Source organism: Lynx rufus, unplaced genomic scaffold, assembly GCF_022079265.1.
Source record: "Lynx rufus isolate CCGP_SWC_20201006 ecotype Redwood Valley unplaced genomic scaffold, mLynRuf1.p SCAF_2, whole genome shotgun sequence".
NCBI classification, from domain to species: Eukaryota; Metazoa; Chordata; class Mammalia; order Carnivora; family Felidae; genus Lynx; species Lynx rufus.
The window spans coordinates 206,949,574-206,974,484 of NW_025814834.1; the positions used below are offsets into that span (position 1 = coordinate 206,949,574).

At 50.0% G+C, this 24,911-nt stretch overlaps 1 protein-coding gene across 3 annotated transcripts in view; it reads left to right on the forward strand.

Moving 5' to 3' along the window:
• The window catches only part of ECE1 (endothelin converting enzyme 1), a 115,852-nt gene that overhangs the window by 56,584 nt on the left and 34,357 nt on the right, over window positions 1–24,911 (forward strand). For all 3 annotated transcript variants that reach the window (XM_047082660.1, XM_047082661.1, XM_047082659.1), the window contains exons 3-4: window positions 6,216–6,357; window positions 11,192–11,404. In XM_047082660.1, coding sequence (XP_046938616.1) covers window positions 6,216–6,357; window positions 11,192–11,404 — 355 coding nt within the window. The remainder of the gene's footprint in view (window positions 1–6,215; window positions 6,358–11,191; window positions 11,405–24,911) is intronic.

The window sequence follows — 24,911 nt, forward strand, 5'->3', positions numbered from 1 at the left end:
TGTTTGAATCAAGAACTTGATCAGCTTACAAAGCAGAGTTTTCTATTAGTTTTGTTTTTAATCATTAGGGTTTTCCCCCCTCCCGATATAAAAACTTTACATGCTTATTTGTAAAAAACAAACAAACAAACAAAATTCAAGTGTAGAGGTGCCTGGCTGGCTCAGTTGGTGGAGCATGCAACTCTTGATGTCAGGGCTGTGAGTTCAAGTCCCACACCGGGTATAGAGATTACTTAAGCAGAAAATCTTAAAAACAAATAGTCTAACATGTTATATATATATATATATATATATATATATATATATATATGACTTAAAAAGAAACAGTAATAGTCTTTGTATAATAGTATTTGTATTTGTCTTAAAAACAAATAGTCTAACATAATATATACATACATATATATATATATGTATGTATATGTATATGTATATGTATATGTATATGTATATGTATATGTATATATATGACTTAAAAAGAAACAGTAATTCCAGCATTTGGAGATAACTACTTCTAGTTTTCCACATTTGCATGCATATATTTTTAAACATAATTGAGCTCACTCTGAGTACACGATGTTGTACTGTGCTTTTTTTCATTTAATGACACTTCATAAGTATTTTTCTATGTTGTTTAAAAACTTCCAAAACATGCTGCCATTGAAAACTAAAATGCCTCATGGTACCAGTAGGTAAAAATATATTTACTCAATCTGCTAAGGTTGGAAGATAAGCCTGGTAACTTTAACATTGCAGGTGACCGACCACCCTTTAGCCTTTCGGATGATTTCCTATGCCCTGAGACTAAAGACACAACGGCTCCTTCAAGTTTAAGATTTAAAAAATGGCCCCTGTCCCCCCACCCCCAACTCTCCCTCTTTGATGGGCAGCTATAAAAATAAGCTACTTGATTTTTCGAAACTTTGAAGCCCATTATTCTAGAATACCAAAGTTATCTATACCAATACTAACAAATGAAAACCTTGAATGAAACTTGACCCCTTCATTACTGAATATGCTGACCAAATACTGAATTTAGCTGGACCCCCATTCTACCTGTTTTTCTTTTCCTTTGTCTCACATTTAGGCCCCAGTGAATTGTGATCCACTGAGTGCCGAATTTAAAGCCGGATAGGCCCCAGGACAGATCCTCAGCTTTGCCTCTTATGGGCTGTGAGATCTAAAAGCAACTCACGGAAACAGCTTTTTTTTTTTTTTTTTTTTTTTTTTTTTTTTGTCAAATGGGGTTAATATTATTTATCAACAGTTGTTGCAAAGATTAGAATGAGGCAGTGTAAGTGAAAGCATTTTGCATAGTGCTCAGAAAATGGACTGGGTTGCTATCGGAATCATCGTGACTCACCAGGTGTGAGATCTCAGTGATGCCCTGAATATAACCACCCTGCTCTCTGGAGCCTCTGCTCTGCTCGGGCCGGCTGCCTGGCCTCCCCAGCAGCCCAGCACACACCATTTCAGTGACTCAAAGGGAAATAGCTAAAGTGATACCTGCAGCCTAAACTGGAGAGCCGGTGGCCGTGACTGTTACCAAAGCCTGTGAAACCCATCCTGTTGCTCGTAAAAAATCAATTGTTTCAAGAGAAGAGAAAGCTGAGATATTTAATTCTTAATGGTGGTTTTCTCATTTTTCTCTCCCTGCCACACACAGGCCTGTCCTTCGAGGGTGATTTCAGGCACAAGCCCGCTCAGTACTTTATAAAGACCTCTGTGCTCACCATCGGTCATTTCGGCTCATCACCCCATTTGGGCCTTACACTCCTGGCTTTCAAGTTCTTCTAGAATTTGAGATGGTCAGACCTGGAACCTCATCTAGCTTCCTCATTTTAAAGATAGGAGATGGAGGTTCAGAGACTGCCCAGCGACACAGACACACATACATGCAGGGGTCTTGATAAAGTCGAGGCGGACCTTTGACGCCCCCCTTTTCTCACACCTTTGGTAGCTGGGTGTTCCTTCCGGGAAGAAAAGAGAGCTGGAAACGTGCTTCTTCTAAAAACTAGACTTTGGTTCCTGTTTAGATGGAAGGAGCCCTCCACCCCACAGCAGGTACTGTGGGGTGCTACTGATAAGCTACTATCAGTCATTGGAAGAGAGTCTGGCATGAAGGCAGGGGACAGGTAGGGCTCAGGGAAGAGGTGGGAGGACAAGAAGACATTATAGTTTTGCTCTGGGCTGGCCTCCATGGCCTCAGCTGGAAGTCCTCTATATAAAAACTTCACTGGTCATGGTCTGTCTGCTCTGAGAGACTGGCTGGAAGCAGGCAGTCCGGTCACCCTGCCAGCCCTCGTGGGGTGGCCAGGCTCTTGGGCTGCAGCGGGGATGGGCTCCCTGCCAAACCCTTGGCCAGACTGACTCCTGTTTGCCTCTCTGCACAGCCCAGGTCGCTGGGGGACCTGGCAGTGGCTCAGGAAGAACCTCTGCCTCTTTTCCTGACCCCCTGCTTCCTCTGAAAACCAGGCTTTGCCCCACTCCCCTCCCCTTCTCCTGCTGGCTTGTCTCCTGGGCCCCAGGCAGTCAGGTCCCGTCCTTGCCTGCAGAACTCGTTCTTGCTGTAAGCCTAGGTGAGCCAAGCACTCCCTTCTGTAACCGAATATTTATCCCTCATTAGGGCTTTGTTCCCTTGGCTGTGGAAACCCTGGGAACCCCTAGGCTGGACAGCTCAATCTCTTTCTCTCTCTCTCTGTTTCTCTGGCTTTGCCTATCTCCTTCCTCCTCTGTCTCCCTCTCCACCTGTCTCTTTTGAAGGCATCCTTTTCCTTCGGTTTTCTCTCTCTGCCTCACCGTGACAATAAATAGGATATTAAGCCCACCCATGAGCTGAGCATTTAAAGTAATTTTCAGCACCATCTTCCAGGCTTTGGCAGCTCTGCTCCTTGGCTGATGGCCACTCCCAGTCACCTCTCCCGAGACGGAGTGGGCTGCCTGACTCAAATCCCCCCAGCCTCCGAGTCGCTGCAGACCGGCTCCGGTCATCAACTTGCCCTCATTTCCAAAAGGAATGTGAGAAACCGCTTGTGTCCTCCCCTTGCTGTGACCTCAACTTGCTGGATGCTCTGAAGGAGGCGGGGTGAGGACCACAGGGCTCAGAGAGAAGAGCCTTGCAGCCTGGCCCTGTCCACCGCTCCAGGAATTGGACGGCTTCTCCTGGAGAGGCCCTGGATCTGGGCGCGGTGCCTCCGGGGGACTTCTGCCCCAGAGGGGTGTCTCTGGATTCCTTCTGCCCTCAGAGACGAGGCTTGTCAAGAAACCAGCAGGCCCTCAGCTAGTTCAGTTTGAGTTGAGCAAAGAACATGACAAAGGTTAAAAATCCTATTTTCAACTCCTGTTTGCCATTTCTTCCTGGAACTGCATTCGTAATTTAATTCGGACTTAATTTTGATTCACTTTTGCAGTGAGCACCATCTGTTTGCTTGACGCTAAACAATGAGGCTCGGCTCTATTGATGTTCCTCGGGGGCAGCGCGGCCGTGGGGCTGAGGCTGCGGGTTCTGGAGACAGAGAGGTTTCTTTCACGGTTCTCTCTCCTCCCCTACTTCCTGTGTTTCTTCTGGAGCTGCTACCGTAGTACCTTCTCTTAAGGATGCTGTGAAAAGAGAGTAGCCTCATCCAGCAACCAAACAGAATCAGCACGAAGTCAGGCACAGGGAAAGAACTCAAGTGTGGACTACTTTTATGACTCTTTTCTCCTTCTCTCTGTTCCTTTCATCTTCTTCCCTCCCTTTCTTGCCTCCTTCCCTCCCTTTCACCATATTCCTCATACCAAGGTGTTGCTCTCCCTGCAGATGGTAAGTCGGCCCGCTCCCCCAGGCCTGATGGCTGTGCTCCCTGGCTTCCGAGAGCCGGCACCAGGCAGAGGGGTGCTTCTTAAACCAAGGCCTCCCTGCGTCTTTGCCTTTCACCCCCTTGCCCCATGAGCTGGGCCATGGTACGGGAGGCTGAGAAGCCTCAGGTGGAGGCAGACGGTGAGACGGGCCAGGGCCAGTGTGGCAGGAGGGGTGAAATGTCAGTGCAAGAATTGATGCTGAGGAGAAAGCACTTTATAAGCCTTCCAGTGCTGGGAACACGTTTAGCAGCGTCCCAGCTGACTCTGCACCAGGCCCTCCCGACCCACAGTTTTCACTTCACAGCAGGAGCCTGGTCAGAATCTTCGTTTCTCACATTTTTTTTTAAATATCTTTTTTAATCTGTATTTATTTTTGAGAGAGAGAGAGAGAGAGAGAGAGAGAGTGAGAGCAGGGGAGGAACAGAGAGAGAGGGAGACACAGAATCCGAAGCAGGCTCCAGGCTCCGAGCTGTCAGCACAGAGCCCGACACGGGGCTTGAACCCACGAACCGCGAGATCATGACCCGAACCGAGGTCGGACGCGTAACCGACTGAGCCACCCAGGCGTCCCTTGTTTCTCACATTTTTGAAACCATTCTTGAGAAAGGGGTTTCAGGAGGTGGCACCCTTCCCTCCACCTGACACAGCTGTTTCGGTATCGGGAGCCGCCTGGCCCTCCTCGGAAATATGACTAGGCCCCAAGTTCCTTTTGTTGGTTTTAGAACATAATTTTTTTTTTTTTTTGTCCTCCACATAAAGTCCTTGTGTTCCCCTTTCTCTGGTGTAGCAGTTCCCAGTCATTTCCTGCCCAGAAAATACCCGGGATGAGCATGAGGCCGCGTGGTGCCTTTCCCTAAGGTGATCAACCTCAGACCCCCAAGTGCCAGTGTGAGGCTCTCTGAGGGCTGTGACTTGACTCCCGGGGACAGCCACCCCCTGAGCTTTTAGGGAGGCACTTGCAGGCCAGAATCTGAGTCTCCTCATCTCCCCTGGCAGGTCCCCACCCATCGCCGCCCCCCCCCCCCGGGCAACTACAGGTCTCCCCACCTGCGTGCCCACACCCCAGCAAGCCTCACTCCCTCCACCTTGGTGTTTCCAAAGGGCAACTCCAGTCATGTCATTCCAGCCCTCCAGAAGATGTCTTCGTTCTTTAAATAGGCTTGTAGTGCCCCTTAGGATCTAGGCCTTGCCCCCTCTCTCCATTCTTTCCCCATCAGCCAGCCAGTCCTACTTATTCCTCAACACCCAGCACAGGCGTCTGCATCTCCAGGAAGCCTTCCCTGACTGGACGCCCCCACCCCCACCCCTTCCCACCCTAGTCTGTTTCTGTATCTGCCTTCCTGCTGGACTGTGAGCAGCTGAAAGCGAGGGAGTCTGTCTTCCTCCCAGCATTTCCAACATGGCCCTGAGCCGGTGCTCAGCTGTTGGCACACCGGCGTGTCACTAAGCTGAGCCCCACCTTTGGGGGACGCCTCCTGTCCTGTGGCCCTGGCTTTTGCAGGAAGCACCTCTTCGAATGGAGGGGGGGGCTCCCCCAAGCTGGTCTGGGGTGTGAAGGCCTGGGCTGAGGGCTCTGAGTGCTGTTGGCCAGTTTGTCTCTCCTCAGCCCTAAGGGCCCTGCCACGCCCTCCACTTCCTCTCATTGTGCCTCCCTTCCTGTTTAGCTAGATTGTTAGGCCGGGGACATTTTTCCTCCCTTTGAGGGCCTGCCTCAGTGGAGCTATCTCTCCGTTGCATCTCCCCTGACACCTCCCAGACTCGAGTCCCTGATCCCCTGGTGGGCTCTGGAATCAACAGACGTGGGTTCAAACCCCATCTCTCCCCATTTAGCTGTGTGATGAGAGGCAGGGGTCTCACCCTCTCTGAACTTCGGTTTCCTCATCTGTAAAGGAGAACTAATAACACAGCCCTCACGGGACTCGGAGCAATGAGCTAAGGATGTCCACACTCCTGGGAAGCGCGAACTGTGCTTGTGTCATCCTGGCCTGCGGGTGCGGGGGCTCTGAGAAGAGCCCAGCTGGACGCTCACTGGATGCCAAGTCCAAACATCCTGTTCTTTTTTGAACTCCTTACTGGAGAAACAGGGAAGAGCTCTTCTTTTTTTTTCCTTCGACCCGTATCGGGTAACACAAAAAACACAAGTCCGGCTGGGTTGAGCGGCTTGACTCTAGCATTTAGGAGCTAATCCGAGCTGCTGAGCAGGGTGGCTGTTCCTTTCCTGGATTAGGACTGATTCCGTGGGAACCGGACCACCCCTGAGGCCAAGGGCAGCCCTGATGGCTCCCCGGGGCCCGGGCCTGCCGAGGAGCCCCTTGCTCCTGGGGAGGGGGGGGCCCAGGCTCACGTCCTCCCCGCCCCTCCTGCCTCCTTCCCTGCAGGTGAACTTCCGCAGCCCCCGGAGTGGCCAGAGATGCTGGGCTGCGCGGACCCAGATGGAGAAGCGACTGGTGGTGCTGGTGGCACTTCTGGCGGCCGGACTGGTGGCCTGCTTGGCAGCCCTGGGCATTCAATACCGGACAAGTAGGTGCCTCTGTGTTTCGATGTGGGCTTGACTCACTCCTGCCTTCGGCTCTGTCCAGCCACTTGTGCAAGAGGGCTTCCCTGCTCAAGCCGGGACTGGCCTTCAAGGCCAAGGAGAGAGTGGGTCTGGGCGGCTCGGTGCTGAGATGGACTGAGACACGGGAGGTGGACAGCGTGGGTGGTGTAAAGGTTTTGGACGTGAGTCCAAACACTGGCCCAGCCGTTCATCGTCTGTGTGGCCTTGGACAAGTCACTTAGTCTCCCAGAGCCTGTGTCCTCTCTACTGTGAATGGGGAAAATGGTGTCCAATTTGGGGCTGGCTCTGAGGATTAGAGATAATGTCTATCACATACCTGGTGCCTATTAGGACTTCTTTAACCTGAGCTCTGAGTGCTGTTATTGTTAGGATGTGGGCTGATTAGATGCACAGTCTGGCACCATCCATCATCCTTAGTTCCAACAAAATAGCAACAATAGCTTCCGTTTACTTAATACTTTCCGTGGACCCAACACCCCACCTCTTCTTCACACACATAATCTCATTTCCTCCTCATAGCAACCCTTTGAGGTGTGGTTACTTTGGGCCCCGTTTTACACCTGAGGAAACTGAGGCAGTGAGACAAAGTGACTTGCTCAAGGTTACATGGCTGGTGCAGAAGTGACTAGGGCAGCCGGATTTCAACTGGAGGCTGGCACGCCCCACCTGCCTTTGTGATTGGGGTGCACCCCAGTGCGTGTTAGAACCCCCAGAACAGCTGTCCTGTCACGGCCCCGCCGCCCTCTGTGTACTTCATTTGTACACATTATTATCACATTTCTGTATCGTACCTTGTTTAGCAGCATGATCGGGCCCCTCTGATCCTGCCGTCAGGTTTGAGGCTAGCCGTCTGTGTTTGGCTGAGAGGATCTAGTCAAGTACTTCATGTAGAGTTGATGCTCAGTAAGCACTTATGGAACTGGAAAGGGTGGAGTCAAGATAAGAAACAAGGATGGGGAGTCCTGCCGATTCCAGGGTCTCTCACACCCTTGTGCCCCAACACCTAGCTTTCTGATGGCAGATGGTCCATCTGAGCAGCCTCTGGGGGCTTTGCTCGGGGTCCAACCCCACCTACTTGGTCACCTGACTACTCATCCCATCAGAGAGATTATGACCCCTCACGGGATCTGGGAGCATTCACTCCAGGCTTCTCTGGGCCTTCCCCACTGTGAAGTTGCTGGCCTGCGTGGCTGGCCATGTTAGACTAGGAGGGGGAAGGAGTTTGAGGGCCTGGAGAGAGGGCAGGACCTCATCTGAGTCATCCGTTGAGCCCCCTCGATCAGACTCTCTGAGAGTGCCCCAGGAGTTCCCAGAAACTAGAAGGGAGCCGCCAAGGGCTGGATCCCAGGTGGGGCCCACAGGGAGCAGTCTTGCTTTGGCCTGTATCAGGGCCCCCTGAGGACCGCAGGAGGGGGTCCCCAGTCTGGACCGGGATGAAAGGACCTCTCCCCCCAGGTGGGCCTGGATGGGGCATCTCATGAGCCCTGAGCCAACTGATGTGTCTTCATTGGCTGCCTCGACCAGGAAAAGCAGTGGCCACCCCAGATACTGACAGTAACCTCATGCCTGTCAGCAGGTGCTGGCATTGGCCACACCTGAGCAAACATCAGGCTAGTCGAAGCACATTCTCTGATGATTCTGAAAGACCATCTCAAAGTTATGTCTGGGCCCTTACATACATACATATTTGTCTACCCTCACGCTGCACCCCGCTTTCCAGAAACTTGCAGGTGCTTTACAAACAGTGGCAACAAAGCACACCGATTCTCCCAGAAAATATTCTTAAGTGTCTTCCTCGGTGTTGAGGCCCAGCACTGCCCAGACAGGTGTCTGTGAACTAGATCTGGGGCTGTTCCTGCTTTCTCAACTGATCGCACACATCCTCAAAGGAAGAAATATTTTCCGCCTCTGCAGGTGGTGACCAAGTCCTGGACAAAGCTCATTTCATTCACTCATTCATCCATTCAACAAACACATGTCGGACAGCTGTTAGGTACGAAGTACTGTGCCGAGCAAAGGCGATGTGAATGTGAGTAAGGTGCTGGCCCTACCCTCAAGCTCACGTTCCAGCTGGGGAGGGAGACAGGGAGACAGTCATGACACAGCATAGTCTGTGCTCAGAGAGCGGACAGCCAGGCAGCCAGCCAAGGGGCCCAGCAAAGAATGAGGGTCTGGGAAGGTTTTCCTCAACAGCTGAAGCCTTGAAAGTGTTGACCGCGATGTTAGATGGTGGGGGGGCCTGGAAACAATTGATCAAATACGTGTTAAGCCCCCGCTGGGTCAGGAATAGCGAGAAAAGATCTATAAACCATTAAGCAGGTAAACAACCAATGATTGTTGCTTAAGCACTAGCTTGGTACCCAGCAGACTGGGTGCTTTCGTGAAGAACTCAGGCCTCTCAGAGTAACTCCTGGAGACTGGTTTCTTCTTTTGTGTTTAAACCCAAGTCCTCTCATGATAACCTCAAAAACCATTCATCCGGGATCTCCCCACCCCCCCCCCCCACCCACCGTCTCTCCCACGCACCCTGGCATGCAGATTCTGACATGTCTTGTTCCCCAAGAATCACCATCTTGCAATCTGTCTTCTGGGCATTCCCACAAGCCAAGATTTTGTCAGGCTTCACTTCCTGTAGTTTGTTGTATAAAAACAATAGGTATTCTTTTCCTTTCCCGAATATGAAGTTCTATCATAATAGTGAATAGGCTTTTTCAAACTACGCAGAAACGCTCTTCCCCTTCCACCCACCCACCCTAAAGATTCTAGGAAATGTATTTTCCTTCGTGGGGAGTGGGCTGTGTGACTTGGAACTGAGATGGTCTCACCTAGAGACAGTTAAATGGCACCATATTCCTGCCGCTTCCTTTCTCTGTTTTCCTGCCTGACGTGCTGGTAATTTGTAATTGTTGCATAGTTCTCTCCAAACAAGTAATTACCTCACAATAAGGTTACCTTGATTTTTATGCTATCGTGTGGCTCCTGTGAGCCCTGCCAGACTTGGTGCCTGTCATCGGATATTAAAAAGCCCACAGGCCACCCCAGCCAGGCTGGTGCCCGACTCTGTATCCTTTCCTGCTCTCTGAAGGTTGGGCTGGGAACATCGGGCCCAGCCACGAAGGCGGCCATCATCACAGTGAAGTCAGGTCCACTGTGCTTCCTCGCTTCTAGGTGGAGAAACTGAGGCTCAGGGAGATGAGGTCACCTGCACAAGTCTCAGCCAGAATCAGAAAGCTGGGATTTAACCCAGGTCTCAGAGCCTCCAGCCCCGGCCCTGCCACACTCCTCCCTGTGTGGTAGGGATGCTGAGCTCGAGAGAAGGGCCGCCCCGGACCCGATATGACCGGCAAAGAGGCGGTGAGGGAAAACTGAGAACCTGGCCTTGGAGTTGCTGTAGCAGAACAGAGCTGGTTCAGCCTCGGTTCTCCCCCTCGGCCGGGTGACCACGTTCCATTCATTCACACAGAGCCTCAGTTTCCTTCTCTTTGAACCGGGCGTCACAGCCATATCTGCTGTCTGCAGTGAGGCCTGAATGAGATAACGCGCGTGTGTAAAGTCCCTCTGGTTGCCCGTGTGCCATGTCAGCGGACGATCCAGCTGGGCCTGTGTTCTTAGTCACGAGGCTGGATCTCTGGCTGCTAAGGCTGCCCAGTTTAGTTCCTCTGCTGGAGCCCTCTGACCAATGCTGAGGCAGGGGTCCGGCCCCTCTTCTTGCCTCTGACCTTCGATGAGCCCTCACTGCCTCTGCCCCATGTCCTAGGAGAGCCGGGTCAGAGGCAGCTGATTCACTGGGGGCACTTACAGTATCCGGTGGCCCTCCCCATGGCCCCCCTGCACCGGTTACCACCCCTCCTTAGGGAGGCACCTGGCAGATGCCTCCTGTCATTGCTGGGATAGCACCCCTCCAGGCCTATAGGAGACAGAACAGAGAAAGGATGGGGTACCTTGGCTATTGAACAAGGTACTTAACTTCTCTGTGCCTCAGTTTCCTCGTATATAAAAATGGCCTTGAGCAAAATGGTGTCTTAGGTTTGTTTTGTTTTTGTTTCTTTGAGAGTCAATGAGATAATCTCCCACCTGGTACTCAGTGGGCATGATTTGTCATAGTTTTTTCTGTTCCTAATAGGCTCTCCTTCATCTTAAGTCCTGGCACCACATCGTCTGTATCACCCAGTTGTCATGGACCAAATATACTCAGTTTATGTTTATAGGATAAATGACAGACATTTCTCCTCCCGTCGTGATTTAACTTTTCTTGTATAATGTCTGTATCCCCAGCTAAATTACTAGCTCTTGAAGGAAAGACTATGCCTTTTATATCCTTCACCACACACACGCACATGCACACACACACACACACACACACGCACGCACACACCTGCGCACACACACTGTCACACCATACTCAATAAGACCCTGGAAGAAACTCAGTAATTATTTTGTTGAATAAATGATTGCGTGAATGAGTGAATCAACTTGTTGAGCATCAGGGAATAATAAAAAAAAAAATCAATGAATATTTATGAAAGGAAGGACTGATTAAGAGAAACACCTCTGTTCTGGGTACTTTTCGAGCCGCAGAAAGCATTTTAAAAAGGGAGCTAAAAAAAAGTCTTATTTTATAAGCCAGGAAATTGTTAATCTACTGAAATCACTTGTCTCTAGAAGTCTAGTGACCATCCAGCTCCAAATCCAGTTGGTCAAGGCTGGGGTGGGCCATGGCACCCCAGGCCACCTGCACTGTATTCCCACAGCCTTCTCCCTGCCCTTCACTGGCCTCTTATCCTTGACCCCTGCCAGGAACCCCCCCAGTGTGCCTAAGTGAGGCCTGCGTCTCTGTGACCAGCTCCATCTTGAGTTCTATGGACCCCACGGTGGACCCCTGCCAGGACTTCTTCACCTACGCCTGTGGCGGCTGGATCAAAGCCAACCCCGTGCCTGACGGTCACTCACGCTGGGGGACCTTTAGCAACCTCTGGGAACACAACCAAGCCATCATCAAGCACCTCCTCGGTAAGCACCCAGCAGGGAGGCCAGTGCGTGGGCTGCAGAGGGAAACCGTCAGCTGGACCTACCTGGCCAGGCCTGGTTAGATAGAGCAAGAGCTTGACGGAAGGGAAGACCAGAGGCTTTGGAGTCGATGAAGCCGGGTTAAAATGTCTGCCCCGTCACTCATTGTGTGGTCCAGAGTAAGTTACTTGTCTCTGAGCCTCAGTCCCTTCATCTATAAAAACGGGGCTAATACACAGGGATGAAAGGTACAGCACAGGGAACGTAGTCAGTGGTACCATAATAGCCTTGTGTGGGGACAGACAGTAGCTCCTCTTGCCGTGAACACAGCACGGTGTGTAGGCTTGTCGAATCACTGTGTTGCACACCTGGGACTAACATAACGTGGTGTGTCGACTATACTTTAACTAAAAGAATTTCTTTTAATATTTCTTTATTTTGAGAGAGAGAGTCCTAAGCATGGATGTGGGGCTTCATCTCACGACTGTGAGCCGAAATCAAGAGTCGGATGCTTACCTGACTGAGCCACCCAAGTGCCCCCAAAAGAAATTTTTTTTTAATGGGACTAATAATACCCAAACTTCGGAGTTTTTAGAACTATACAGCACACGTGTAAAGGGTTCGCGCGGTATGTGCGGCACATAGTAGGTTCAGAAGGACCGGTAGCTGTGGCCCTTGCTTTTGTGGCTTTAAGCTGTGGCTTAGTTTGGACCGGAATTGGCTGTGAGCTTTGAAAGTTGTGAGCCAAGGGAACCAAGGTGAACACACTTGGTCAGACTTTAAGGTTGCGAGCAGATGAAAGTTAGAACTGTTTAACTGAGAGTTTATGCATTGCAGGCAGGGCCGTCCCTTGGCCTCGTGGTGGTGGGGCTTGCACGATAACCGTCTAACTGAAGTTCTCCTCTTTGCACCTTGTTGGACCTCGGACACCTTTAGTTGACCTTGGTGTTGGTGGTTTCATCCTTAGGTTAGAGCCCCACGTCTGTCTTGTTTGCAGGGTTAACCCTGGATACTGTTTGTTGAATTAACACCTGCCCATTGGGGTCGTCTCCCACGTGAATTCGCAACACCCACCACGACATAGATCCTGACTTGAACCCCTCTGCAGCTGAGACCTTTGCCAGCTGCTGACCCGGCCCTGTCCTGGGTGCTGGGAGAGGCTAGATCATGAAAAGCCATCAGTGACAGAATCTAGATTCAGCGATTCAACAGATACTTACTAAGTTTTTAAAAATACCTTCAAGGTACTCAAAAGTAGGTACAATATAAGAAGAGACCCCAAAGGGGACAGATCTTCTCAAACAGACAGAAACCTTTCTATGAGACAGGAAAAAATTCTAACTTGATAATTATGAATCTCAGGCAATTGTGCCTTTTTGATGATGGTGGAAATAAGCAGACCAGGTTAAGGCGACCTATCGTTTCTTTCCTATGCCAGCCCCCAGGGGTGGAAGGAAGTGCCCTTGCTGCTGGGTGAGGCCCACCCACCATGTCTCCTTGGCCCGCTGTGGCTCCTGGGCAGGCCCCCCTCGGCAGCCCCCTCTGCAGTCCAACTTGCAGCTTGTCTCCCTGAGGATCAGAGCAGGGTAGTGTGTGGAGGCGGGGCTGAAGGAACTCAGTATGCCAGGGACAGCAGAGCCCCCGCCCTCTATATGCTATCTAGGTACCTCTGAAAGGGGACACCGCCTTTGAGTTCAGAACTAGAAGTTCATATTGGCTTAAGAGGCAAATATGTCTATGGTAGCCAGATTAGAATTCAGGATGTCCCTTCTCTAGCACCTAAAGACAGCCAAGGGCTTGGCACAGACCAACAACCAATGCAGGAGAATAGTCCAAGTAGGAAACAAGATGGCCTAGGGCCTCTCCGTTAGTCACCAGGACCTGGGTTCAAATCCTGCCTCTGCCACTTATTCTGTGATCTCAGGTCAGTGACATGGCCTCTCAGGGCTTCTCCTCTCATCGGTATAATGGGAACCGTGCCTCCTCCAGGTTACAAAAATAAAGTGGGAAAAATGTATTTAAAGTGCATTGCCAGGGCACCTGGGTGTCAGTCGGTTAAGCGTCTGACTGTTGATCTCGGCTCAGCTCATGATCTCGTGGTTCATGGGAGGGAGACCCACATCATCAGGCTCTCCGCCGACAGCACGGAGCCTGCTTGGGATTTTCTCTTTCCCTTTCTCTCTGCCCCTCCCCCACTCTCACACCCACAAGCAGTCTCTCTAAATAAATAAATATAACTAAAAAAAATAAAGCTCATTGCCTAGGCCGGGCATAGTGGGGCGGCTGCTGTGTATGTTAGTGTCGTAGTTATGATTCACCTTCGACCTTTGCACAGTCCTTTACAGTTTACAGAGCTCTTTTTGTAGATGTCGCCTTATTCGATCCCGTAGGTAGGAACGGGGAAGGTATCATTCACCCCACTTGATAGATGAGGAAACTAAAGTCCAGAGGCATCCACAGGACAGACTAGTAGGTGGCATGGCTGGGACTTGCCTGAATCGGGGCCAGGTGTCCTTCCCCCCACCGTCTCACCCCACCTCCTTCAGATATAAGGGGCGGCTATGACTCCCGCCCATCTTGCTGGCAGTGCGGGGCATTGAGGGTCTGAAGGAAGGAGAGAAGGAAACTGATGTTTGAGTGTCTGCTGCTTGCCATGCTGTGTACCAGGTTCTTTTTTTTTTTTAATTTTTTTTTAATGTTTTTATTTATTTTTGAGACAGAGAGAGACAGAGCATGAGCAGGGGAGGAGCAGAGAGAGAGGGAGACACAGAATCTGAAGCAGGCTCCAGGCTCTGAGCTGTCAGCACAGAGCCCGACGCGGGGCTTGAACTCACAGACTGTGAGATCATGACCTGAGCTGAAGTCGGACGCTTAACCAACTGAGCCACCCAGGCGCCCCTGTACCAGGCTCTTTATATCCATTGCCTCCTTCATCCTCACAGCCTCCCTGGGACTTAGGAACTCTTGTTCCCTTTTTATAGATAAGGAAACAGGTTCAGAGACATTAAGTGACTTTGCTGAGGATACATTGCTGGTCCTGGATGGAGACGGGCTCCAGCCCTGGGGAGCAGTTAGCACCGAGAGGAGACGGAGAAGACAGGCAGAGAGGCCTTCTAACTTTCCAGTGTAGGCCCAGGACTGGCCCTCCTGTGTGGTGCCCACGGCCTATGCTCCTGCCAGTCCTTATCAGGAGGACCTTGGGTCTTTGCCAGGACTGAGTCCATGCCCCATCCCCCATTCCCCGACCCTCCCCCCAGCTGGCAGGGGCCATGAGGAGTGGGCTCTAGTCCCGTGCTCTGGCCTTAACATCCATCCTATCCCTGAGAGTCAAGGTGCAGGTGGAGAGCTGTGCTGTGCTGGGTACGGAACAGCCAGAACCATGCGTTCAAGACCCTGACCCTGCGGCCGGGGTCTCGTAGGATCAAGAGGCCAGACTGCAGGGTTTTGAAGTCAGGCAGCCTTGACATGCTAGCTTATCACTCGTGTGGCCTTGGACAAGTGACCCGCCTCCTCTCCGGCTTAGTTTCGTTATCTCTAAAATGGGGGTAATGTTGCCATCTAACCCAAGGTTACCATGAGTATGGGCTTATATGTGCTAGGTCAGCATGCTTAGCACAGAGCTTGGCACCTAGTAAGTGCTCACCAAAGCAGCGCCACCTTCTCGGTGTCCCGAGTGAGCGCCAGCCCAGACCTCTCCCTGACAAGCCGTGCGACCACAGAGAAGCTACTGGGCTCCTCGTCTGTAAGGTGGGAACTGACTCAGAGCATTGATGGCAATGTTGTAAGGATTAGTGCGGTGGCTGAAGAAACCCTCATTATTGCTTATTTTATTTCTTTTAGAGGCACTGATGTGGACCTAGTTATTAGGGAAAGAGGTACAAGGCATATCCATGACCATGCTAGGTTGTTTACTTGTATTATTTTATTTAAGCTGTGGATGTATATACCCACTGTACAGATGAGACTCACAAATACCTAGGAAGTAGTGAGATTTAGCCCCGGAGCTGTGGGGCCTCAAACCTGCACTCTTTTTCTACTGACTCCCCTGAGTCAGATTCACCATGCAAAGGCCACAGAGCAGCCCAGAAGCACCATTCACCAACCTCCTTTTTCCCAGTGGCAGCTTGATTAAGCTCTCCAGTCTGGTGGGACCTGGCCCAAGCCTGATGAACACAGCAGGTGAGGTCACCCCCAAATCCTCCTGAACAGAAGCTTATGACCAGAAGGAATATCCTGGAGTCCCCTTCCTGCCAGGCTCACTCTTGGGAATTAGTCTGGAAATGGCCCCTCACCTGTGGGCCTTGATATCTGGGATTTTGACACCTGGAAACCCCCGAAGGGGCAGGAGGCAGGTGAGTGGGTGACAAAAAAATGCGGGAACATGGGCCAGTGCATAACATGGGCCAGTGCATTCCTGGGCTCAAGGCCAGACTGGTTTCAGCTTCTGCAGGACGTAGGGGTCAGCCAGCTGGCCTCAGGAGCGGGGCCGGAGCTGATGGGGAGTGGAGTGTGCAGGGGGTGCCCAGGCTGGCCAAGCTGGCCTAGGGCAGGCTCCTCTGGAAGGAGAAGGAGCATTCAGAGTGCTGGTGAGTATTGTGTCAGCTGACCAGGCTGACCTTGGGCGAGCCACTCCTTTCTGCGAACAGTGAATTCACTCTGGCCCCCCCAGAGGATATCCAGGCAGACCTGTAGCAGGTGGACTGAAGTCTGCCAGATGCCACTGTGACATGTCCTTGCAGCTCACGGGCTGTGAGGGCTGACCTCAGCTTCATGGGACAGAGGTGCCTCACCCAAGAGACACTCTGCCACCCACCCAAGTTGCCGGCTTGGGCTGTCCTCGTAGGCCTTGGGGAGGCAAGAGCGTGGCCTCCCTTCATCAGGGGAAGGATGCAGCTAGACCTCTCACCCTTAGGCTGGGCCTTGCCCCAGGCTTTCCAGCTTGTGTTCTTAACGCAGATTATTCTGCTGTATGGACTACCTGCCTCACCCCTTCCAATCCTACAGGACTTTTCTCAAACCTGCTTCCTCCAGGGCGCCTGGGTAGCTCAGTTGGTTGGGCGTCCAACTTCGGCTCAGATCATGATCTCACGGTCCGTGAGTTCGAGCCCCATGTCAGGCTCTGTGCTGACAGCTCAGAGCCTGAAGCCTGCTTCCCGGTCTGTGTCTCCCTCTCTCTCTGCTCCTCCCCTGCTCATGCTCTGTCTCTCTCTGTCTCAAAAATAAATAAAAACATTTAAAAACAAAAAACAAAAATCTGCTTCCTCCGCGAGGCCTTCTGTGGCTACCAAAGGGCCTCTCTGAGTTTGAGCTACAATTGTGCTCTATGTGCCTGTCATATTTACCGTATTTTATAAGATTAATGCATGCAAAATTAATGCCTGGTTTTTGTAACAATTTGAGCAACCCGTATTTCACAAGGAATTTGTGGTCTCCCTTCTTTCTACCCCAGCGCCAGTCTGCCTGAGAAATAGAGACAGAATCATTCCATCAGTATTAAATTTGTCCATGTCAGTGACTTGGCAATTAATCGTGTCGCCCTGTGATAGGTCTTGCACTTTTATTTTGGTTCGTTTTCCCGGTAGCTGCTGTCTAGCTTTGTTGCATCTTCCCATGCGTATTGGAAACTCTGTGGACAAGCTGTGTCCAACATGCTCTCCATCTGCAGCAGCGTGCCCGTCTTTCACGTTCTGAGGACGGGGGTGTGTGTCCAGGGCTTCTCCAGGCTGGCTGGACTGCTTCGGTGCTGCCAACCTGGAGGAAAGGAAAGGAACGCAGAGAGAGCTCACGTCCCTGACTTCAGCCACTCGCTTGCGGGACCTCAGGCACATTACTCAACCTCTTGCCTATAAATTGGGCGTGATAGTAATAACACCCGTTGGTGGAAACTGTTAGGACCAGATGCACACTCACAGCCACACCCACACAGAGAGGAAGCAGTTCGTTTTCTCAGGATGGCTTAAGAATGCTTGGGTTCAAGTGCCAACGCATCGCATATAAGCTTTGCCTCCCTAGACAAAAGTTCCTTCCTCTCCCTGGGCCTCACTCTCTTTCCCCGTGAAATGGGGGGATAGTATCACCTCAGGCTGTCAGCGTGGTGATGAGTAGAGCTCGGCCAGGACTTGGCCTGCAATAGATACCAGTCGTGGTAATGGTCTCATCATTTACTATTGTTCTTCTGCAGAAAAAGATGCTTCGTTTATCTGCTCCCCCACTTCTGCTCACAGGATGGGGGCCTGTGATGGCCTGAACCGAGTCTGTGGTTTTATCTAAAACAAGTGCAGATCTTGCCCTGATGTGGAATCCCACATGCTCCTGGCCAGATGGTCTTTCTGCAGCACAGGGACCATAGAACCACAGAATTCCCAGGAACCCCCATCTCTGCAGCCCGCCCAGCTGCTGGAGATCGGTTTCCTCCCTGGGAGCGGTATGGGAGAGGGTGTTCCAATAAAAACTTACAGAGGAAGAAGTGGGCCGATTAAATGGTGTGCTGTCTTTCCTCTTTGAGACTTTGGGGAAGTGACTGAGGGAGTTTCTGGAACTCAGGGTCCCTGGAAGGAAGTACCCAGGCAATTGGGAGGCCTGTTGTCTGGCCCTGGGCTGTCAAATGATTTTCATACCGTGGGGGCCCTGGAAGTGCCGCCATATTCAAACATGGCCTCCATCTCCATCCTGGGAGCTATACTGTTGAGCAGCTGCTCCCATGGAACCTTCTTCTGGAAAGTAAGCGCAAGCAGGGATGTCTCTGAGGAGTCCAAGGTTTTCCTCATGAGAAAACTAAATGTGGCTCATTTCACTCTGAACCAAAGCCTCCTCCCTCAGGCTGTTGTGATCGGTACCTTTCTTTGCAGAGCTCCCAGAATATTCCATCATTCATTCCTTCGTTCAGCAGTTAATATGTTATACACCAGCTGTGTGCCAGACATCACTAGGTGCAGGGATTGTGTAAGGAATAAGACAGCCCTTTCTTACGGAACTTATGTTCCAGCAAGGAAGACAGTAAACAGTGAACAAATAAACAAGTAAATAAGGAATGTTGTGAAGCATTAGGGCTTTGAAACCAATCACGTAGGATGCAGGGCCATGAAGGTAAGAGGCCACTGTCACTACACCAGTCAAGGAGGGATGGGCTTTCAGAAGAGGGACATTTGAACCGAAACTTGAATTAATCATGAGAGAATGGACCACGTGGATGTGAGGAGAAGATTATTCCAGGCAGGACAGTGAGCACAGTGGTCCTCGGGCAGGGATCTGGGAGCAAGAGGGAGAGGGGCTGGAGACAGACCAAGGGGTGGAGACCCCCGTCAAGGGCAGTGTTTCTCAACCTTTTTTCATCAATTGCCCCCTCCCTAAAAGGCTTTTTTCTGCTGGAAGCGTCCGACTTCAGCTCAGGTCATGATCTCACAGTTCGTGAGTTTGAGCCCCATGTCGGGCTCTGTGCTGACAGCTTGGAGCCTGGAGCCTGCTTTGGATTCTGGGTCTCCCTCCCTCTCTGCCCCTCCCCTGTTTGTGCTCTGTCTCTGTCTCTCAAAAATGAATAAATGTCAAAAAAATTTTTTTAATATTTTTTCTGCTTTATTTTTTTTAGTTCAATTTCTTTAAAGAGATAAACTAAAACAGCTCATGCATTTCTCCCATCACCCCACCCACCAACTCTGGCAACCACTTATCTGTTCTCTAGATCTACGAGCTTGGTTTTTAAAATATATATTATATACAATATATTTTTTTAATTTGTCTTTGTCTAACTTCCTTCACTTAGCATAATATCCTTGAGTTTCATCCATGTCATCACAAATGGCAAGATTTCCTTCTTTGTTATGAATGAACAATATTCCTGGTATGTGTGTGTATGTGTGTGTATACCACATTTTCTTTATCCATTCATCCATCAGTGGGCACTTAGGTTGTCTCAATATCTTGGCTATTGTAAATAATGCTGCAGTGAACGTGGGGTGCATATGTTTTTGAGGTAGTGTTTTTGCTGACTTAGGGTACATATCCAGAAGTAGAATCGCTGGATTATAGGGTAGTTCTATTTTTAATTTTTTGAGGAACCTCCATACTGTTTTCCACAGTGGCTGCACCAATTTATATTCCCACCAACAGTGCATGAGGGTTTCCTTTTCTCCACGTCCTCACCAATACTTGTTATTTGTCTTTTCGATACTAGTCATTCTGACAGGTATGAGGTGGTCTTTCCTTGTGGTTTTGGTTTGCATTTCCTGATGATGAGTCATGTTGAACACCTTTTCATGTGTCTGTCGGCCATCTGTATGTCTTCTTTGGAAAAATGTCTATTTATGTCTCCTGTCCATTTTTTAAAATGTATTTATTTTTGAGAGAGAGAGAGAAAGAAAATGAGTAGGGGAGGGGCAGAGAGAGAGAGGGAATCCCAGGCACAGAGCCTGACACAGGACTCGAACCCACAGACTGTGAGATCATGAACCGTGAGCCAAAACCAAGAGTGTGACGCTCAGCAAACCGAGCCACCCAGCCACCCCCCTTCTGCCCATTTTTTAATAAGATAATAATTATTATTTTTTTTGCTGTTGAATTGTATGAGTTTTTTATATATTTTGGATATAAGCCCCTTATCAGATGTGTGATTTGTACATATTTCCTCCCATTTAGTAGGTTGCCTTTTTCATTTTGTGGACGGTTTCCTCTGCTGTGCCCATAGTGTCTTCATTAATCAGGGAAATCAGGAAGCATGATGCCTCTAGCTTTTTTCTCCTTTCTTAAGATTACTCTGGGGGAGCCTGGGTGGCTCAGTCGGTTAAGCATCCAACGCTTGATCTCAGCTCAGGTCTTGATCTCAGGGTCATGATTTCAAGCCCCATGTGGAGCCTACTTTAAAAAAAAAAAAAAAAGATTACTCTGGGTATTCAGGGTCTTTCATGGTTCCATATAGATTTTAGGATTATTTGTTCTATCTCTGTAAAAAATGCCGTTGGAATTCTGATAAGGATTGCATTGAATCTGTACATTGCTTCTGGTAGTATGGACAGCATAACAGTATTAATTCTTCCAGTCTATAAACACAGAATATCTTTCCATTTAAGCGTCTTCTCCAATTTCTTTCACCAATATCTTGTCGTTGTCAATATACAGCTCTTTCAACTTCTTGGTTAAATTTATTCCTACATATTTTATTCTTTTTGATGTAATTGTAAATGGGACTGTTTTCTTAATTTCTCTTTTTGGTAGTTATTATTAGTGTAGTATAGAAATACAACAGGGACACCTGGGCGGCTCATTCGGTTAAGCGTTTGATGATTTCGGCTCAGGTCATGATCTCATGGTTCATGAGTTCGAGCCCTGAATCAGGCTCTGCACTAATAATGCAGTGCCTGCTTGGGATTCTCTGTCTCCCTCTCTCTCTCTGCCCCTCCTCCACTTGCACTCTCTCTCTCTCTCTCTGTCTCTAATAAACTTAAAAAAAAAAGCAAAAAAGAAATATAACAGACTTTTGCGTATTGATGTTGTATCTGGCAACTTTATTGGATTTGTTTATTAGTTCTGACAGGTTTTTGATGGAGTCTTTAGGGTTTTCTTTTTTTTTTTTTTTTTTTTTAAAAAAATTTTTTTTAACGTTTATTTATTTTTGAGACAGAGAGAGACAGAGCATGAAGGGGGGAGGGGCAGAGAGAGAAGGAGACACAGAATCGGAAGCAGGCTCCAGGCTCCGAGCCATCAGCCCAGAGCCTGACGCGGGGCTCGACCCCACGGACCGCAAGATCGTGACCTGAGCTGAAGTCGGACGCTCAACCGACTGCGCCACCCAGGCGCCCCTCTTTAGGGTTTTCTATATGTAATATCACGTTCTCTGCATTATAGCAACAGTGTTACTTCTTCCATTCCCTTTTTTTTTCAAAATTAAAAGACATTTATTCTCTCATTCACCATATTCACCGAACAAAAGATTTATAACTTGTGTTTAACTTGATAGATTTAAGTATTTCTTCCTTTCCAATTCAGATGCCTTTTATTTCTTTTTCTTAGCTAATTGTTCGGACTACAGCTTTCAGTGCTATGTTGAATAGAAGTGGCAAGAGTGGGCATCCTAGTCTTTACCTGATCTTAGAGGAAAATCTTTCACCAGTGGGTATGAGGTTAGCTGTGGGCCTTTATTACGTGGAGGCACATTCCCTCTATACTTTGTTGACAGTTTTTATCATAAATGGATATTGAATTTTGTCAAATGCTTTTTCTGCATCTGTTGAGATGATATAATTTTTATCCTTCATTGTGGACATTGAACCATCCTTGCATCCCTGGAATAAATGCGACTTGCTTGTGGTGTATGATCCTTTTAATGTTTTATTGAGTTCTGTTTGCTCATATTTTGTTGAGGATTTTTGCGTCTATGCTCATCAGGAATGTTGGCCTATAATTTTCTTTCCTTGGGGCATCTTCAGTTTGGGTATCAGGGTAATGCTGGCCTTGCAAAGTAAGTTTGGAAGAGTCATCTCTTCTGTCTTTTGGAAGAGTTTGAGAAAGATTGGTCCCTTAATTCTTTGTTGAATGTTTGGTAGAACTCACCGGTGAAGCTGTCTGGTCCTAGACTTTTGTTTGTTGAGAGGTTTTTGATTACTGATTCAATCTCCTTACCAGTAATTGGTCTGTTCAGATTTTCTGTTTCATCATGATTCAGTCTTGGTAGGCTGTGTATTTCTAAGAATTTATCCATTTCGTCCATGACGTCCAGTAAGAATATAAGAGATACTGTTACTTACAGTTTACGTACTATATGTACACGTGAAAGGGTAAGATATTTCTGCTCCCTAAGAGCTAATTCTCTCCCCCTTCGGGGGCAGTATTGTCCCTGTTGAGAATGCACGACATAGGGCCTTATAGGCAGTTTTAAGAGATTTGTGTGCTCCAGAGTATATTTGAACTCAGAGTCGTTCAAGACACTAGCTCTATAAAGTCCACACCCAGGGTTCCACCTCAGCGTCTACTAGACCGTCTCCAGCTAAAAATGTTGGAAACCGAACTGCTTATCCCCCTCCCCATCCCTCGACCCCTTGCTCAGGTCAAGGAAATGCAGTGGCATCTGAGACTCCTCTTTCTCTCATACTCCAACTGCTTCTCGCCCCTTCTCTGCTGTCGCCCCAGCCCAAGCCCGCACCATCGCTTACCTCATCTGTTACAGTGGCCTGCCACCTGGCCGTCTTGCTTCACCTCTGTTTCCCCAGTGCCTTCCAGGTCATAGGTGCCCCACGGGAGAGGATGAAAGAGAGGAGAGGGGAGAGGGTGCTGAGGGTTGTCCCAGTGGGCTCCCTGAACCAGAGGGAGGCAGGGGGAGCCATGGAGGAGCTGGACCTTCTCCCAGAGCTCCTGCCCCAGCCGGTGTCACTGTGGGAATATAGGGGATGTGTGAATGCCGATTCCTGGTGAGGCCCGTGCCCCTGGCCCTTCCTGCCACACCTGCCTCATTTCCTGCCTGTGCCAGTCTCCATCAGGCACTGACCTCATCGCCCTCTCGGCGCCCAGATACGGCATCTTTCCTCATCAGACAGACACTGGGCTCCATTCTCCCAGCAAATACTGCTGGGGGCTACTCTGTGCCCTCCTCTGAGTTCAGGCGAGGAAACGGACAAGTAGGACAAACTAGTGGGTGAAGCGGCCCAAGCACAGGCCCCCGTGTCCCCGCCACATTGAGCTCAGCCTTCAGCCCAGAGTTCAGGCAAGGGGTTCCCTGGGGCCTCCCCCACCATCCTTTCTCAGGGCCTCCTGTCCTCATAGCGTTTGCCCTCCGTGCAGTCAGATGCTTTGTGATCATCTCATTGCCGTCTGTCTCACCTACCAGCCTACAGGCCTTCTGTGGACAGACACGTATCCGCGTGGCCTGCTGCACTCTCCCCCCAGCCCGGCAGCCACCAAACCATAGGAACTCAATAAACATTTGTGAAAAAACAAGTGAATGTGAGATCCAGGGTGTGGAGCTCAGAGGAAGGAAGTTTGAACTCATTAGGGGCAGCCTCTCAGCGAAGGAGAGCGGGAGGGTGTGTGTGCCTGAAGCACACATTCTGTCCACCTGGCGATAATGCAGAGAAAGATGGGCACCTGGAACTCTCTAGAATGAGCACAGCCAGGCTGCTCCTCCGGAGCCTTTCTTTGGGCCTCTTATCTCAGTGGCCTTGGTGCAGCAGGGGAGGGAGATGCCAGGCCCTCTCATTGGCCAGAGTACACAGAGCACACTCCCCCATCACCGACCCTGGCATTTCAGGGTCACGGCCAGAGCCACATATGGAAGATGAGACGCTACTTTCGGGCTCTGGCAAGCAATGATGATTCTTTTGCTTTCCCTTCTAACAGCCCAGCTGCTGGGAGGCATTGTCATAGAAACAAGGCTTCTGGGGGGGGGGAACCCCCCTTTTGCTTTCCCTGAAGTTCTGCTTCCTGAGTCTGAGGAGCAGGGAGAGGTCCAGCTCTCCCCATTTCTGCCCTCCCCTCCGGAAGGCTTCCTTTCGTGCCCCAGAAGGGAATAGGGACGCGCAGGTGTTTCTAGGCTTCAGCGGCATGGCAGGCTGTGGCTTCCAGGGCTATGTGGACCCTCCACAGCCCCTCGTCACTCAGGCCCCTGGACCACTGTCTCTCTCAGGGTTCTGTCTCTGCATCTCCCTTCAGACTAGCTCAGGCTGGTCCCATGCCCTCTTCAGGGCCATCACCCTGACTTCAGCAAGATGGGGGTTGATGCTCTCTGACCAGAGAAAACCGTGGTGCTGGTTATGGTAAGAACTGGGGGGAGGGCAGGTGGGCTTTTGCAACAGGGCTGGGAGAGCTAAAGTGACCCACGCTGAAAGTCAAGTCAGGAGCTGACGGGTGCCCCCTGCACCACAGGCCACTCCAAATGGATATCTTTTCTCTAGATAGCATGCCCTTGTGCGCCTCTCGTGTTTCCCCAAACTCTCCAATTTCGTCCAAACCCAAGGCTCTTTCCCCTCATTTCTACCTGGTGAATAACTTCTTACCTTTAAAAGAACCAGCTCAGGGGCGCCTGGGTGGCGCAGTCGGTTAAGCGTCCGACTTCAGCCAGGTCACGATCTCGCGGTCCGTGAGTTCGAGCCCCGCGTCGGGCTCTGGGCTGATGGCTCAGAGCCTGGAGCCTGTTTCAGATTCTGTGTCTCCCTCTCTCTCTGCCCCTCCCCCGTTCATGCTCTGTCTCTCTCTGTCCCAAAAATAAATAAACGTTGAAAAAAAAAAAAAAAAAAAAAGAACCAGCTCGGGGAGCCTGGCTGGCTTAGTCCGTGGAACATACAACACCTGATCTAGGGGTTGTCAGTTCGAGCCCCACAGTGCGTGTAGAGCCTACTAAAAAACATTTTTTTTAATATTTTTTTATTGTTTTTTACACTTATTGATTTTTTGAGAGACAGAGCACAAGTTGGGGAGGGGCAGAGAGAGGAGACACAGGATCCGAAGCAGGCTCCAGGCTCCGAGCTGTCAGCACAGAGCCTGACGCGGGGCTCAAACCCACGAGCTGTGAGATCATGCCCTGAGCTGA